Below are 16,456 nucleotides of genomic sequence, written 5' to 3' on the forward strand. Positions count from 1 at the left end.
GGCTGGGGCCGCTGATGTCAGAGCCTTGGGCAGGTGCTGGCGCCCGGGCAGGTGACACGCCCTTGGCGACCAGGATTCTGGGGTCCCGGGTGGAGACCTGAGGCCAACCTGGGAGCGAGGCCACGCAGAGCCGTGCCGAGCACACACAGGGCGGGGTCGCTTGGGCCGGGCCCTGCTGGGATGTCCCTGAGCCTCGGCGTGCACACGGGTGACCCCGAATCCTTCCAACTCGGGCACCCCAGGGCACTCCTCTGGGGGCTGGTTTCTGTGTCTGCCTCTCCAGAGCACCCAGTCCCCCCCGGGAACTCACAGGTGGCCACCCATCCATCTTGTGGGTGTCATTCCTCTCCCGTCCCCTCCCGGCCACAGGCACCCAACTCCTCCCTCCCTGGGACCATAGGGGTGGCGGCACTGAGACGGGAGAACAGGGTTTGGGGCTTACATGGCTCCGGGAGCAAGGAAGGGGCCAGACAGAACAGGAGTTTTCCATCTGTTTATTTAAAAACAGAATATCGCTTTGTATGTACAAATGTGCACATATTTACATGGAATGTACATATGAGGAAGCCAGATCCAAGGTCCCGGGCTGGCTGGGGGGCAGGGCGGGGAGTCTCTCCTCTGTCCCAGAGACCCAGAGGGCGTGAGGCCGGGCGGGGTTGGGGCACTCAGCCGAGGGACTCGGGCCACGTGCATCTGGGGGGACCAGGCAGAAACAGGCCCCATCGAAACCCAGCCTCCACCCAGAGACACGGCCAGAGGAGCCCCGAGGGGTGGCCCCAAGACCCTGGGGACGGAGGCGGCATTGCCCCTGGCAGCTCCGTCGTGTACCCTGGACCCCCACCCTCTTTCCCCAACAACCGAGCCAGGAACCCTCAGCACCGAGTCCCAACAACCGCCCACGGGGCACAGGCCACTGTGGACACCGCGAAGGAAACAGGAGCCTGGGGGACCCAGGACAGACCCTGCCCCCAAGTCACAACCCCGGTGGACACCTCCAACCCCACCAGCCCCAGGTCCCCCCAGAGAGGCCGCCCGGGCTCGGGTGCCCAGAACAAGCCTCCCTCAGGCCCCCAGGAAGTCAGTCCCGGGGTCTGGGCTGTGCCGGGCTCCCACACAGACTGGCCTCACTTGAAGTGGGAGTGACTTCATACAAATCAAAAGTCTGTTTAAGTCTTTTCTTCTCAGAGTGTTCAGAACATCGGTCCTCGAAGAGAGCATGTCCCCGCAGCAGGCCCCGAGGCCACCGGAGGGCAGAGGGCTTCTTCTGCAGCAGCGGGCACCCCTCGCGCCCTCGTGCCCCGTGGGGGAGCCCAGCTCCCCCGCTCGGGAGGCCAGGTCCCAGCCCCAGCGGTGCCCGCACACCTGGGGATGCCTGCCGTCTCCGCCTCTGGCCTCCAGCCTCTGCGTCACTAATACTGCTCTGGGGTCTGAAGCAAACGCCTGTCTGTGTTCACAGGCGGAGGTCACACAGCCACGCACTCTCCACGCTGCGTCCGGGCACGGCCACCCCTCCACGCACTCCCCCAGCCGACACACGCACACGCACACACACACGCACACTCACTCAGTGACCTGCACGCACGGCACAGGGACGCAGCCAACGGCCGTCCCGGCACCAGAGCAGGGGCCGGAGGGAAAGGTCGAGCAGTCCGTGGGGTGGGGGGCCTGGGAGAGTGGGGCGCCCCCACGTCGGCAGAGGAGGCCCGGCTCGGGGAGGCGGGCCTGGGTCAGACCAGGTGCCCCCGCCCGTTGATGTAGATGCCGTTGCCCGTGGGCTTGGCCCGCAGCGTCCCATTCTCCTGCACAAAGTGGCTCATGGCCTGCTTGATGCCTTCGTCGCCGTCCTCCTCCTCCTCCGCCCGCTCGGAGCCTGGCGACAGCAGCTCGGTCTGCGTCTCTATCTCCCTCACCGTGGTCAGCGTGGAGTAGCTGCGGCCCTCCGGCTCCTCGCTCTGCAGACCGAGGGTGGGGGCAGTCAGGCCCGAGGGGCCCGGTGGGGCAAGGCCGGGTCGGAGGTCAGGCCCAAGCAGGGGTGAGGGGTCAGGGGTCAAGACCATCTCGGAGGCAGAGGGGCCCCGAGAAGGAGCTGGGAGCAGGTGTTGGGTTGGGGACTCGGGGGCGGAGACAGCGACAGAGGCAGAGCAGGGGCTGGCGCCGGAGCTGGGCCGAGGGGGGAGGGTCAGGAGGAGAGGGGCCTTGGACCCGGCCCACGGGGAGCAAGGGGGGGGCCTGAGGAGCATGGTGGGGACGCCGGCGGGGCCGGGGGCCTCACCATCACAGAGCAGCTACTGTTGTCCTTGAGACTATCGGGGTGGCCCTCGGCTCTCAGCCCTACACTCTCCTCCGGCTGCGGGGCCCGGACATGGGGGAGGGTCAGGACAGGGCTCGGCCTCTGCACACTGTCCTCCGCCAGCCTCCTCCCGGACCGCCGCCCCCAGTTCCCCAGCCCCAGCCTGGGGCCGGTGCTCGCGGTGGCTTCCCTCGGAGCCCAGGAGATGCAAAGCAGGGGAGGCACCCCACAAAAGCACGCTGGCCCAGCCCCCGCTGGGAGTCAGTGGCCAGAGGGCCGTGCTCCTGGTGAGCGGGGGTGGGGCACGTACCTGGTTCCGGGGGTCCCCGTGGTGGGAATGCATCCTCCGGATGGAGTTCTCCCTGGTCAGGGTCAGCTCCTCCTCGCTGGGAAAGACACCAGAGGGTCAGGAGCAGAGGGTCGTGGGGGCCCCCCAGTGAGCCCCACCACTGGGACACGAGGCTGTGGTGGTGCTGCTGTCCCTGGCGTGTGACTGAGTGGCCACAGAGTGCGTGTGGACGCGCAGACACCCGGGGCGGGCCTGCGGATCCTCGTCCAGCCCTGGTCCCGGCTCCCGAAAGCCTGCCCCCCACACCGCTGGTCCGTCAGCTCCGTGATGTCCACACGCAGTCCCCGCCCCCTCCCTGGCCCCAGCCCGCCTGCTGCTGGCCCCTCTGTGCCCCCAGCTCTGCTCCCCCCCAGGAGCAGCCAGGACTCACAATTTCTGGGTCATCTGCTGGGCCTTGCGCCGGTGGTACAGCGACATCAGCAGCACCACCACCACCAGCAGGCACAGGAGGAGCGCTGCGATCACCCCCACCACCACCACCGAGGCGGACACCACGTCCACCTGCTTCCCTGTGGTCTCCTCTGGGTCTGCTGGGGACAGGCCGCCGTCTGAGCCGGACTCTCGGGTCCCGACGCCCCCCCCCACCCACTGTCCGCACGAAGCACACCCAGCACCACCCCACAGGCCACGGTCCCACCCTCTCCGCTGGCTCCGGCTGGCTTCCGCGGCCCCCGGCCCCCGTGTCTGCCCCGGGGGCTTACCGACCACCTCCACGGTGACCCGAGAGTCCCTCGAGGACAGCGCGTTGCTGACGTGGCAGACGTACACGCCGCTGTGCTCGGGGGCCAGCGGGGGGAAGCCCAGGGTGCCCCCTTCCACGTGCGCCCCGCTCGGCAGAGGCCCGTCCAGCCTGGGGGACGGGGGAGCCGATGGGTGCCGGCCGGCCGGGCGGGCCGAGGCCGCCGCCGCCCGACAAGCCCAGACGGCCCTGCACCGCCCTCCCGCCTGTCGTCACCCGCGCCCGGGCTGTTCCCACGGTGCCCCTCCCTCCCCCAGGCAGGCCTGGGCAGAGGCCCCCTCCCCCCTGCCGCCCAGCCTGACCCGGGCACCCCCCCCACACGCGTGCCGTCCCACGAGCTCCCACAGGCCCCGAGTCACCCGGCCCTGGGCACCAGGCACCGGGGCCGCCCCTCGGGCCGCACACCGCAGCCAGAGCAGAGCCCTGGGCACAAGGCTGCGCACCCATCACGGCCCCCACATGTAGGCCCCACCCTCCCGAGTCCCCGGCCGCAGACCCTGGAGAGGGCCAAGCCCTCCCTCCGTGAAGGAACGGGCAGAGGTGGGGGCGGCCATAGGAGTGTGGGTTCAACAGCAGCTCCAGTCAGGTATCGCTTTGTCTTGCCCACTTTAGGAAGTTACATACATATATGCAACGTTAATGTTTCAGTGCTTTAGCATTTAAAAGTTAGAAAAAAGAAGCCAAGGTCTTTATTAGCTTATTCTGGGTACAAGCCAGGAGCATTTAACGACCATGTGTGTTCTTGTGTTGGTCTGAATGTGCACCCCAGTTTATCTGGGGCTCAGAGTATGTTGTCCCAGCCCATAATGAGGACACGCCAGCCTTAGAGGGAAGGACCCTGGTCCCCTGCGAGGCCGCGAGGCCCAGCCCCTTACCGGGTCCAGTTGTAGGAGGGAGGGGGCTGCCCTTCACTCAGGCACTTGAGCGTAGCGCCTTCTCTGCCCACCTGCCACAGCTTCCGGTCTTCCAGGCCCCTCACGGAGGCCTCGGCAAGGACTGGGTGGGAGGCGGGAGGAGAAACACGGGAACGACGGCTTTGAGCTTGCTGTGCCTCGAAGGGCCCCCACGCCAGGCCCCACCCTGCCTGGAAGGGCCCCCTGCAACCTCCGCTTCCTCCCCATCGCGACAGCCCCGCTGCCGGCCGCTCGTTGCTGGCAGAGCCTCACCACAGGGCCCTGCCCTCTCAGGGCTCAGAGAGTCCACAGTGGCTGCCCCTCAGGGCCTCCGCATGCCCCTGCCGGCCCCCCAGGGTGCCCAGCAGAGCTGGGAGCTGAACGGTCCGACTGCTTCATTCGCCTCCTTAGCAAACGTCGGTCGAGGACCAGCTTTGTGCCAAACGCTGGGTTGGCAGCAGCAGAAAACCGTGGCCTCCCCCAGAGGCGCGAATGCAGTGCAGGGAAACACCTGTGGTTCCCTGTCTGTGCGCCTTCCCTGCATCTTCCCTGCGCCTAGCGAGGCGCTCTGCACTCCCGGGTCCTAATTCCCACCGGAACCCTGGAAGTGGGGTGACTGCACCCACAGCCGAGGGAGGCCAAGGGGCAGCTGGTAAGCAGCAGCACCCGGGCAGCTCCCAAGGCTCCCTCTGGACCCATTTCCAAGTTGACGTGTGGCTCTCCCAGCAGCCCTGTGAGGCAGGCGACTGCCTTTGTCAGGAGCGGGGCACTGGAGGTGGGAGAGGCCCGCGGCCCTCTGGGGTGGCCCGGCCCGGCCTGGCCCTCCCCGCTCCGGCTGGCGTTCTCTCAGCCACGTGTCACGGCCACGGGACCCTGCCAGCCGGCCTGGTACGACTCGGGGTGTCCCAGCGTCTCGCCCATTTTCTTGATGCCCGTGGGCCCCCGAGACCCCAGCACTCACAGGCCACTCGGAGGACGTGGGTGATCCTCTGGTCCTGCAGCAGCCCCGGGTGGGACACCACGCAGGTGAGCGGCTGCCCGTTCATGCTGCGGCTGGGCACCAGGTGGAACTCCGAAGTGACCGCGGCCGAGCGGGAGTGCGCGAAGGAGCGGTTGTACGTGGTGCCCTTGACCTCCGTGTCCCAGGTCACGGCGGGGGCCGGGCTGCCCTCCGCTGTGCATGAGGCGGCCAGCGTCAGGCCCTGGCCCTCTTCCAGCGCTGGGCCAGGGTTCAGTGAGGGCAGGGGAGGCACTGCGGACAGACAGACGGACAGGAGGCGTGGTCACACAGAGGCTGCTCCACTGGCCAGGCGGCCCCGCCCCTGCCCGCTCAGCCCCTCTCCCTGCGCCAAGAAAGATACCAGATGAGTGGTGGGATTTGGTGTTTTCTACAATAAGCTGGGCCATTTTTGAATGAAAACAATGAAGTAATTTAAAAACAAACCAGATCACATGTATATAATAATAATCATAATTGGCGTCATTTATTAAGCGCTGCTATACGCCCAGTATTATGCTAAATGCTTCACGAATGTCATCTCGTTTACCCTGCCAACACACCACTGAGCTGCACAGAGGTCACCGTCCCTGGTCCGGAGGTGGGGGGCGGAGGCTCGGGGAGGCTGAGGGACGTGTCCCTAGACCAGCAGCTCTCCGGAGCCGAGGCCTAGGTCACGTGCGCGTTTCTCGGCAGGGCTGGTGGGTGGAGGGGCAGGCGCCGGCCTTCCCCGTCTTTGTGAGTGGGGAGACCTCACCCGGCCGTAGGTCTAGGGCTTCCGTTGACCGCGCCTTCCCACAGGGCCAGGTGACGCTTTCAAGGACAGTTGCGGCTCTGACCGCATTCACTGAAGCTCCAGATCAAACGACACTAGCCCTAGCTGGTCATATCTGGGCCTGCACGCCCGCTGGAGGGAGGCTTTGAAAGGGTGTCTTTAAATGTCGTGGAAACCAGTAAGTTCAGCTTGGAGAAGAGAGTTGGGTGGGGCGGGAGGAAGGTCTTCTGCTCTCTTTTTTTTTTTTTTTTTTTGAGAGAGAGAGAGATTCTTGTATGTGCCCTGATCTACGTGGAACCTGCAACCTTGGCGTGTCAGGGACGAAGCTTTAACCAGCTGCGCCACCAGGCTGGGGTCTCCGGTCTTTGCAATGTGGGCCGCTGGGCAGTCGTCCGGGCCCCAGCCACAGGGAGGGCCTCCCACCTGGGCTGGGAAGGAATGGGGCAGGCGCCGCGGAAGGCATCCGGGCGCGGTTGGAGGCTGGGGAGGGGGCGGGCTGGGGCACGGGTGAGAGAGAACCAGCGGGGCCGTGTTGCCCCACAGGTTGGAAGAGACCAAGGGGCAGGTTTCAGGTCAGCGGGAGGAAGCGCTGCTGACCAAGGGTTCTTCCCCAAGGCTGACCCGGCTGAATCAAGTCGCCGGGGTCACCTGGAGATGCGGGGGGCGCTGCGCGAGGCGCCCTCAACCTCCGCTACCCCACCTCTTACTCCTGCGCCCGCCCCGCCCCCGCAGGCGCCCCGGGGCCGCCGCCCGGGCAGCGCGCTTACCCAGCACGCGGAGCTTCAGCCGCGCCTGGAAGCTGCCGGCGGGGAAGGTGCTCACGCGGCACTCGTACTCGCCCTCGTCCGCCTGCACCGCGTTCCGCAGCAGCACCGCGCCGTCCAGGGGGCTCCGTGGCGGCGGCGGCTGCTCCACGCGGCCCTCGTAGCCCGGGCTCACGTGCAGCCCGTACTGGGCGTGCAGCAGCGCCAGCTCCCGCAGGCCCTCGCCCCCATCCAGGCGCACCCAGGCCACCTGCGCCACCTGTTCGTCCGGGTCGCCTCGGTAGAAGCAGGGGAGCCTCGCGTCTTGACCCAGCACCACGGTCACCAGGTCCGCGCTCTCCAGCTCGCCAGCCGCGCCCCGGCCTGCAGGGGCAGAGAGACAGCCAGGGTTAGGGGGCCCCGCTGGGCCGGAGCCGGAGGGGGCGGGGACGCATCATGAGGATGACAGTGAAGGGGGGGGTCCTTGGGGCCATTACCTCACTACCGCCACAACCACAGGGCATTCCCAGCAGGTAGGCGTTACTACCACCTGTAACAGCTGAGGACACTGAGACCCAGTGGGGGGAAGTGACCTGCCTAAGGCCACGCCCAGGAGGAGCGAAGAGTCACACAGCTCTCCCTGCCCGGGGTGGGGGCTGTGACCCAGGGGAGACCTGGCCTCTGCCCTCAGGGCGCTCAGGGTCCCCTGGGGGGGGCCACCACGGACAAGCCTGTCCCACCCAAGGGAAAAGGGCGCCTGCGGGAGGTGTGGCCGGGAGCTGAGGCCACAGCAAGGGCCTGGGTGTGTGGGCAGAGCCCACCCTGGGAAGCCCTGCAGAGCATTCTTCGCGAGGCTTGAAGATGACACCCGGATTCCCAGAGAGAGGACGGTGTCCTGCGTGGGAGGGGCTGGAGGCCGAGGGAGAGGAAGGAGCAAACCCCCCAGACAGGAAGGCCGCGGGGCGTGGAGGCTCAGGGCAGATGCGCCGTGGGCGACGGGGTTGGCCCGGGAGCTGCAGCCCGAGGACCAGGAGGCGGGGACGGCCCAGGGGGCGGGTGCGCCCGTGGGGCACAGCAAGGGGCACTCTGGGGCGGTCCTGCAGCCCCGTCTGCGAGGAGGGCCCATCTCCGGCCCCGTGACAGCGCAGGTGGAGACAGAGAGGGGCCCAGGTGGGGCGGCCCTGACTCAGTGCCCTGCGAGGAGGGGCCAGGCGGGTCCCCGGCTGGTGGGTGGCGGGGAGAAGGGACAGTTCCTGGGAGAAACTCGGCAGGACCGTCGCTGCCCGGGAAGAGAGACGACGGGCAGACCCAGACGCGTCCCATGCCCCTGCCGTGCGGCCCTATTCCCCCGGCCCTGCCGGGGACGCCCTCCTCCCTCTCGGGTGGCTGCTGCTCACCCGAGTGGACGCCGCCTGGAGCCCACCCCCACCCCACTGTGGGCGCAGGCCGCTCGCTGCAGCGGCGCCCCCGCCCCCGCCACACACACGCACACACACGCACACACAGCGCTTCATCCCACGGGCTGTGCCTGCCGCTCCCACCAGCTGAGCTCCTCAGAGTGGAAACTGGGCCTCGCTTCGCTCTCGGAGCTCGTGGCCTGCATTCCGGCCCAGAATAGGCACGCTGTCGGGCCGCCGGGTGAGCAAATACGGGAGGGAGCGAGAGACAGGCAGAAGGTGGGCAGGGGCATCGAGGGGGAACCAGCGGTCTCGCTGGCCTGGGCAGGGAGGGGTGGGCAGGGCAGCCTTTGACAGGAGGGGCCGGTTAGCTGGGTTTGCTGCAAGGGAACCAAGAAGGGGGTGGGCAGGGCAGGCATGGGGTGGAGGGGACAAAGGCGCCCCCACAGTGGGTCAGAGGGTCCCGGTGAAGCAGAGCCTGGGGCAGAGGGAGGGTCCCCGCAGCCCTGCTTGCACGGGGTGGGGGTGCTGGAGGAGGAGGCTGCCGGGAGCTGGGAGGGCCCCGGAAGGGCCGGGACGGACCTGCAGGGCCGGATGCCAGGGCCCTGAGCCGCCCGAGTCGGCGTGGGTCCCACCCAGCCCAGCCCAGGAGTCCAGCGAGCCACGTGCGCCCTCCCCGGCACCTCCCGTCCACCCCGGAGGGGGCAGGGCCGCCGGGGAAGACCGGGGGTGGCCGCAGGTAGGGGCTTCCTGCACCTCGCCCTCTGCTTCCCACGCCGCTGTCTGCGCCAGCCACCGGGACCCGAGCCCGGCCCCAGGGGGACACTGGAGCCCCCCGAGGACGACTTCCAGGATGGCGCCTGGGTGTGCCTGTCATGCACACCCTGACACCTGACAACCACCTGCCCCCCAGCTAGTCCCCCACACTCTCCCCCAAATCAGCCCCTAGGGCACGGCGGCACGGAGCAGCCAGCGCACGCCTGGCCCCACCCTCGGGTTCCTGCCGGTGAGCCCTTGAGACCCACGTCCCGAGGGACCAGCCCGGACTTTGCAGTGAGGAGCCCAGGGCAACAGGGAAGTCCCTCTGGATTTCTCCCACAGCCCCCTTGCCCCAAACCCAGTATTTGGTGGAAGCACCTCAGCTCGTGGTGACACCCGCCTCCACGCACGCACACGCATGCACACACTCGCGCACACACACACACGTGGAAGAAGGGAGCCTGGGCTTGGGTGGAACCAGAACAGCCAGAACAGCCTCCCCTCCCCCGCCCAGGGCCTTCCCGGTGTCAGCACGATGATGTCACCAGCGTGCAGGAGACACGCTGCCTGCCTGGTGAGGTCACGGTGCGAGCCAAGCCCACCACCCTCCTCCCGCGCCTGTTTGCTGAGGCTGGTGGACTCTGCTGGCAGGCCCTCCGCCCTCTGACCCCCCAGCCCTCCACCCTGCGGCCCCAGGACGCTGGTCAGGAGCCGTGGTGATTCAGACCTGCTTCGGAGCCACAGCCGCCACCAGCCACACCTTGCGCAAGGAGGGAACAGGCCTGACTGGCCGGACGGGTCCCTGCCCAGCTTCCCGCACCCGGGCCAGGCCCCCACGCCAGCCTGCTCCCAGACGGGCCCTCGGTCCCCGGCTGCCACTGGCTGGCCATTCCCCACCCTGAGCTTGGCCCCAACTTCCCCGTGTGTGAGAGGCCTGCTGGCCTGTGGCCTCAGGAGGGGAAACTGAGGCTGACAGCTGCAGAGAGTGTCTCTGGGGAAGGAGCCTCTTCCTTACAAGGGGTCTTTCCCCATCTGCATCCCCTGAGGGTGCAGTGGGGGTCAGCGAGGAGGGAGTGTGAGTTCTGGGGGCCTGGGCGCGGGGCCGTGGGTGAGGCCCGGGGCTCTCTGGCTGGTGCCCACACACTGTGGCCGCCTCCTCGCCTGCGGGGGGCGTGCTGCCCGGGAGGGTCCCGTCTGACCTTCGGGAGAGTGTGTGTGCCTGTCTGTGCCCAGAGAGCCGTTCCGGGTGGCTGGGCGTGTGGGTGCGGGGCGGAGGACTCTGCGCGTGGCCGACACTCGGGGTCCCTGTCTCAGCTGTCGAGGTCGGCGGTGCGGGGCTCCGGGTCTGGCCGCAGCGCCTCCCCAGCCGCCCTCCCCCCTCAGCCCAGGGTGCAGGCAGAGTCGGCTCAGGCGCAGACACCCCAAAACGAGGTCGCCGTCCCCCCAGGTGACGGGGAGTTGCCGCCGAGGGCTCCCCGACAGAACGACAGAACGGAACAGAACGAGACCGCACTCGGCCCTACCCCTCAGGTTCTCACTCGGACTCGTCCCCTGCGCCTCCAGCTGCTCCCCGGGCCCCCAGCACCTCTGGCCCCACAAGGGCTCCTCTGCAGCCACTACCCGAAAACCCGCTCTGTCTCCAGGTCCCCCCGAAGGTCCTCTGGGGTGGGTGTGGCGGAAGGGAGCACCCTGCCTGGGGCTGGGGCTCCTCACCATGAACCCTCGCCTCCCCTCAGCACACAGCCACAAGCTCCCCCACAGAGGGTGGGGGGACGACGCAGGTGAGGCTGAAGCGAGAAGGCACCTGGGAGGGGCCTGAAGCCCCCCATCCAGGACAGGTGACACGAACAAGCCGCTCTCCTTCCCCCTCCTGCACCGCCGTGGCCCTGGAGTGCTGGGGGCCTCTGGAAACCCGGAGCCTCTCCCTCCGGCTGCACCCACCTCCCTCCCTCACCCCCATTGTCCTAAGCCCCCCAGCTTAGTGAGAGCTTCCCAATCCGGGCAAAGCGCCCACCCACCGATTAGAGTCTTGGGGGGGGCCACACGGATCGCAGAGAGAGCCGAGAACAATGGGGCAGGGCAGGCCTGGAGGCAGCTCCGCTCTGGCCCAGACGCACAGATAAGTCCCCTAAACCCCCCGGAGCCAGTCTGAGCCCGGCTGAGTCACCCAGCAGCCACACCGTGGGTGGGAGACCCAGGATTCAACTTCTCCCAAACTCCCGAGATCCTAGCCACCCCTCAAATCCTGCCAGCCGCCCCCCAAGTGTGGCCAGCTCTGCCCCCGCTCAGCTCTCAACTCATATAGGTTGTAAAGGCACGGTGGGGCGGGGGGGCGGGGGGCAGAGAACTGTGGGGAAGGCTGGGGCTGAGGTTCCTGCCCCTCCCTCACAGCCCTCCTGCAGGGGCTGGCTGCCCCAGGTCTAAAGGTCACCTTCTCGTTTTCAGCTCCGTTCTGCTGAGCTCCTCACCTTCCCTCCTGACTCATCTCCCACCCTCCCCACCCCTCCCCTCTGCCTAAATCTGGGGCAGAAATGGCTGTGTGGGCCTGGCTGCTGCGGCTCAGTGGATCGTGAACTGGAAGGTCACCAGTTTGATTCCCAGTCAGGGCATATGCCCAGGCTGCAGGCCAGATCCCCAGTGGGGGGCACCGGAGGCAGCCAACCTAGGTATTTCTGGGACAGTGGACTCTGCTGCACCATCTCTGTGGCAGGGTCCCCTTAGCACAGCCCCTGAAGCACCAGGGTGGGACTGAGGTCCCTGGGGCCACGGGGCTTCCCTGGGTCTGGGTATGTCCTACAGGGAAGGGCCCGCCCCCCGCCCCCCCCCCCCAGTGTAACAGCAGCAGAAAACCAGGGATGGCCCCTCCCTTTCTAGGAAACCAACCCAAACAAAAGGCTGGTCCTCATCCCCAGAGCACAGACCTCAGAATTCAGAGAACCCCTCACCCTCTGACCCCAGGGGTCGAGCTGGGGCTGAAGAGCTAAGGAGAAGACCCTGCCGGAGGGGTGCCGGGGTGCCGGCAGGCTTGGGAGGGAGGAGGAGGGGACCTCACCCGGAAGCTCGTCCCATCACAGAGAAACAAAGAGCTGCGTGCGGGCGCCTCCCAAGCGCACTCCGCTCCCCATCGGGGCGGGGCAGGGCCCTGGGGCGCAGCGCTCCCCTGGCCCCGCAGCTGGGGGCCCGACGTGCTGAGGCAGAAGGTGGTGGTGCCTGGGGAAAGCTGGCCTCGGTCCCCACTCAGAGATGCAGCCGGGCCGCCCCCCTTTGTCACCACAGCCAGACTGACCACCCGGCCGGACACTCCCACACAGAGGCTCTCCGAGCTGGGAAGCCATGGTGACCATCAGGTCCTACCTCTGGGTGTCTTAGGTGCCCCCGGCCCCCTAGCAGATTAATAGCCGAACTGGGGCCAGAGCCCAAGGCCTTTTCAGGGGCAAGAAACAGTCCAGCTTCCCGGGAGCCACCGAGGAGATGCCTGGACACGGAGAAGCTGGACGGGGGTAGCAGTGTGAGGGGCCCCGCTGGTGCTCGGGCCGGGGCCTGCGGTTTGCACCCCGGCCCTCGGGGCACCCGCCAGCCCTGTGTGTGTGACAGCATTGTGGTGCCTGGCTGGACACCAGCCTGCAGGACCGTCGTGGGGCCAGGCTGTCTCCCTGTCCACAGCCCCCTTCCGCCAGGCACTGGGCAAGGTCGGGGTGATGCCCTCCCTGGAGGGGGCCTCCTCTCCCCTTCCCCTGCCTTCTGTTAGGAAGCACCACTCTATGCCGTGGAGAAAGACTCCGGGGACCCTGCCCTGCCACAGGCATTTGTCCTGGACTCAGTGGGCTTGGAGCCCGCAGACCCGGCGGTGACTGGCAGGGCTCCCTGGCCGGCCTGCGTCTCCCTCTCCCTCCTGTCCAGCGCAGGAGCTGCAGCTGCGAGCTCTTTGATCCCGGCTGAGTCCTGAGACTCAGCAACTCCACTCCTGAGTGTGGGCAGGTCCTGCAGGAGAGTGGCTGAGGCCCTGGCCCCGGCAGCTGGGCCCCGCCCTCCTGGCCTAACCCAGTAAGGAGGGTAGTCTGGGGAATGGGACCTAGGATGTGGGGAGCAGGGGCCAACCGCCTTTCTGTTTTAAGATCGAAGGAGAGCAGCCCCACCGCCCGCACGTCCAGCCCTTGACAGCTTTGGCTGGGGACAGGGCGGGAACGATGCTGGCCCCACTGGACAACCAGGCTGCTCCAACGACTGGGAGTCAAACTGTCCTATGAGCAGGTCCCCAGGCCCCCAAGGGGGCTGCCTCCGCTACTCCTCACCCTGGGCGCAGCCCACACAATCCCACTGGGGTCTCCTTGGGCACAGCATGCACTCTGCCCCCCATCTGAAGATCAGGAATCCGGCTCACTTATACGTGCTTTCCACACAGCAGAGCAGGAATACACGGCATCTGACTCAGACAATGGGGAGCAGGGACGAACTGGAGGGAACCACACCTAGCTGGACGAGGTTCCCTACCCCAGGTCCCACCTCGTCTGAGGAACCACCTCGTGAGCCTGCCAAGCCTCTAACAATGTCCAGGCAGAGAGAGGGGCCGTACCCTCAAACAGGTGCCTGGTCCTGGGACCCTGGGACGTTGCGGGTGGAGGAGGAGAGACGCCCTGTCCTCCGTCTGGGCATCGGGCATCCTGCACTCCCTCCCGAGACTGTGGACCAGCTCAGCCTGAGTCAGCCTGGGCGCCAGTCAGCAGTTCCGGGCCCAGAGGGGACAGGGGGCCGCTCCCAGGGACCCCGAGTGGAGGGTCCCCTGTCCCTCCACACTGGTCCCCTCCTCTCCCCCCCCCCCGCCCCCAGGCGGCTCCAGCCTCTGCGGCAGTCGTCAGGGCCCCCGGACGTGGTGGCCTGGCCCAGGGCAGGAGGGGACACCAAGGGGAGCTGGCCTGACCCTTCTGGGGGCGCGACCGGCAGCCGGGGTGGGAGAGCGAGTGAGTCTCAGTGCAGACTCGTGGGAGGGAGGGCGTGGGTGCGTGCACACCCAGCCCGGGCTCAGCCGTGAGGGTCCCGGTGGCTCCGGGAGGCCTACCTGTGAGCGACGCCAGGAGCAGCAGCGGCAGCCAGAGCTCAGGCCCCCACATGTCGGCTCCCAGGGACAGGGCCTCGGTCCGAACGCAGACCTGCCCAGCGTTTCTGAAGGTCCGCCGAGTGCTCCCTGGGAGCCGCCTCGGGGGCTGGGGAGGGCGCCGACCCAAAGGCAGCGGAAGTCGCAGAGTCCTCAGGCGCCCGCGCGCCCGCCCGTCGTCCCTCGGGGGCTCCTGCGGGGGACCCGGCCCGTTCTGCCCGCCCCACTGCGGTTACCCCCAAGGAGCCGTGACCGGAGCTCTGCACTCCCCCAGAGCTTCTTCCCACGCTGTGGCCAACAACCACGGTAGAAACCTGGGAACCTGCTCAGCAGGTCAGAACAGGTGCGTCTCTGGGGGCTGGGCCTGGCACGGAGACGAAGAGCCGCCGCCCCCACGGCCCGGGCCAGCTGATGGGTGCTGGGGAGGGAGGGAAGGACCTGGTGGGGTGGGATCCCGCCGTCAGCTCTGGGCTGCAGCTGGCAGTGTGTGTGGAAGGGGCTGGGGAGAGAGAGGCAAGGAGGGGGCGGGGAGGGGCAGGGAGGGCAGCAGCAGGCCCTCGAGGCCCCAGGAGGGAGGTGCGGGCAGGAGGAATACGGCTCTGTGGGTGGAGAGGAACCTCAGCATCCCACACCCTGCCAGCCTTGCTGCCTTCCTGGGGCCTTAGCATCCCCCCAGTCTCCTGGGTTGGGGGGTGCTCAGCTTTGGAGGCCCAGATTCAGGGACGGGCAGAAGCCCCGGGGACAGCCCCAGCCCCATCCCTCGTCCCTCAGATGAGAAGCAGGACAGAGGGGCTTGCTTGCAGGGGGACCTCTCAGGGCCTGCTCAGACGCCGTGTCCCCGAGGGAGTGGCGGGAGGCCACTTCAGAGACCCCTAAGAAGGAACCTGAGGGGCCCCGTACCCCACCCCTAGGGAGGAGATGCCAAGAGATTAGCCCCTAGGTTCCTGGCCTCCCCAGCGGGGCCTCATCTGGGCACACCTTCCTGTTACCTGGCCAGGAGTCCCACAGGTGCGAGGGGTCCCTTCCCACCGTCTCCATGGTCACCTTGCCCATTTATCTCACGATACTGGACCTCGCGAGGACGATCTTGGTTTGAACCGTGTCCCCCCACTCTTCCTCAGCCTCTGCTAGGCCCTTTATTATAGTTTGTGCACTTACATGTAATTTGTGTGCATCTTATCTCCTTAACTAAATCGTCAGCTTCAGTTCAGGCAGCACTGATTGAACCCTGCTGTGTGCCAGGCAGCCAGCAGACGTGTGAACTGAGGGACAGGACGACAGCTGTAGTCTGTGAACCAGAAAGTCAGGCTTGTCTGACCATCGTGTCTCAGGCATCCACGCCGAGGCAGTCCCCAGCACACGAGGGACAGGAGACCTCGCCTTAAAGGCGTGAGTCCAGGAAGGCAGGCAGGGGTGTCAGTACAGAGACCCCTGGTCGGCAGCCGGGACCGGGCCCTTCCCTGCTCTGGACCAGGACCCCACTCCGGCCCCAGATCCCAGCTCTCAGCCAGGACCATGCAGTGACCTCTTCCTCAAGGGAGCAAGAGCCAGGCGGGATGCCCAAACTGCCCGGTTCCTGCCCACGTTCACCTTGGCGAGCCCCTCTCCTCTCAGGACTCGGGGTGGAGGGAGGGTTACGGCTGGGGAGCGGCCGCACCCTGATGCTGCTTTGAGATCCCCGGTGGCAGGCAGGGGTGGGCAGGGCGGGGGGAATGGGAGGGGAGCACCCCACGTTATAATCATAATTACCACACGCTGGATCCTATCGCATGGTTCCAGAGCTGCTCTTCCCCTTCCCACGGACGCACCTCTCCGGCCCAGGAAACCCAGGGAAACCGAGGCACAGCCAGGGAAACAGGCCCTGCGTCTCCATCAGCTTTCCCGCTCATAGCACACCTGGGCCCCTGCTGCAGTGCTGCTGGTCCAGGAGCCACCCCGGCCCCAGCCACACGGAGGGCGGATGGAGGTGGGACTCCACAGGTGGTGTGGAGGCCAGGAGGGACCATCATACTTTCACGGTCCCTGTACACAGCAGAGGTGGCCTTGGGGGAGGAGGGTCTTTCTCCCCCTCCCTGCACGTGCCCCCCCCCGCCCCTGAGCTGCGATCCAGCGCCTCAAGGCCTTGCTAAGGGGAGCAGGGCCACGTCCTCATACTCAGGCCTTTGCGTCCCTTATCTGGGGGGAAGCCTGCGGAAGGCAGGTTCCAGGGTACGGGCTGCAAGGAGTGCTGGCTGGGGAAGATTCCCAGAGCAGGGGCCCGTCTCATCGAGCCCCATTCCCCTCATGCCTCTTCCCACCCTCCTCCCACCCACATTCCAGGCCCTAGAATGGGGGCAATTCACGCCGGTGGCATCTTCAGCACAGACGCGTGTCTGAGCAGCAGCCGGTGTGCCTGCCTGCATTCATCCACCCGGGAGGGGGA

At 67.3% G+C, this 16,456-nt stretch overlaps 1 protein-coding gene across 3 annotated transcripts; it reads right to left on the reverse strand.

The window, feature by feature from the left end:
* Positions 1–478: 478 nt before the first annotated feature.
* On the reverse strand, positions 479–14,344 carry NECTIN4 (nectin cell adhesion molecule 4). 3 transcript variants are annotated; one of them, XM_045838773.1, is made up of 9 exons: positions 13,999–14,344; positions 6,811–7,170; positions 5,233–5,523; positions 4,254–4,374; positions 3,341–3,489; positions 3,010–3,166; positions 2,601–2,676; positions 2,273–2,347; positions 479–1,952 (listed from the first exon to the last, which is right to left on the reverse strand). In XM_045838773.1, exons 1-9 carry the CDS (start codon positions 14,048–14,050, stop codon positions 1,728–1,730), a joined length of 1,506 nt encoding a protein of 501 aa, XP_045694729.1. In that variant the 5' UTR covers positions 14,051–14,344; the 3' UTR covers positions 479–1,727. The 3 variants fall into 3 exon arrangements, with proteins under 3 accessions (XP_045694729.1, XP_045694728.1, XP_045694730.1); XM_045838772.1 differs by having other exon boundaries at positions 3,010–3,169; XM_045838774.1 differs by lacking the exon at positions 2,273–2,347 and having other exon boundaries at positions 3,010–3,169; positions 13,999–14,343.
* Between the last annotated feature and the right edge of the window lie 2,112 nt (positions 14,345–16,456).

Source organism: Phyllostomus hastatus, unplaced genomic scaffold (assembly GCF_019186645.2).
Source record: "Phyllostomus hastatus isolate PE091 unplaced genomic scaffold, TTU_PhHast_1.1 phas_contig_283, whole genome shotgun sequence".
NCBI classification, from domain to species: domain Eukaryota; kingdom Metazoa; phylum Chordata; class Mammalia; order Chiroptera; family Phyllostomidae; genus Phyllostomus; species Phyllostomus hastatus.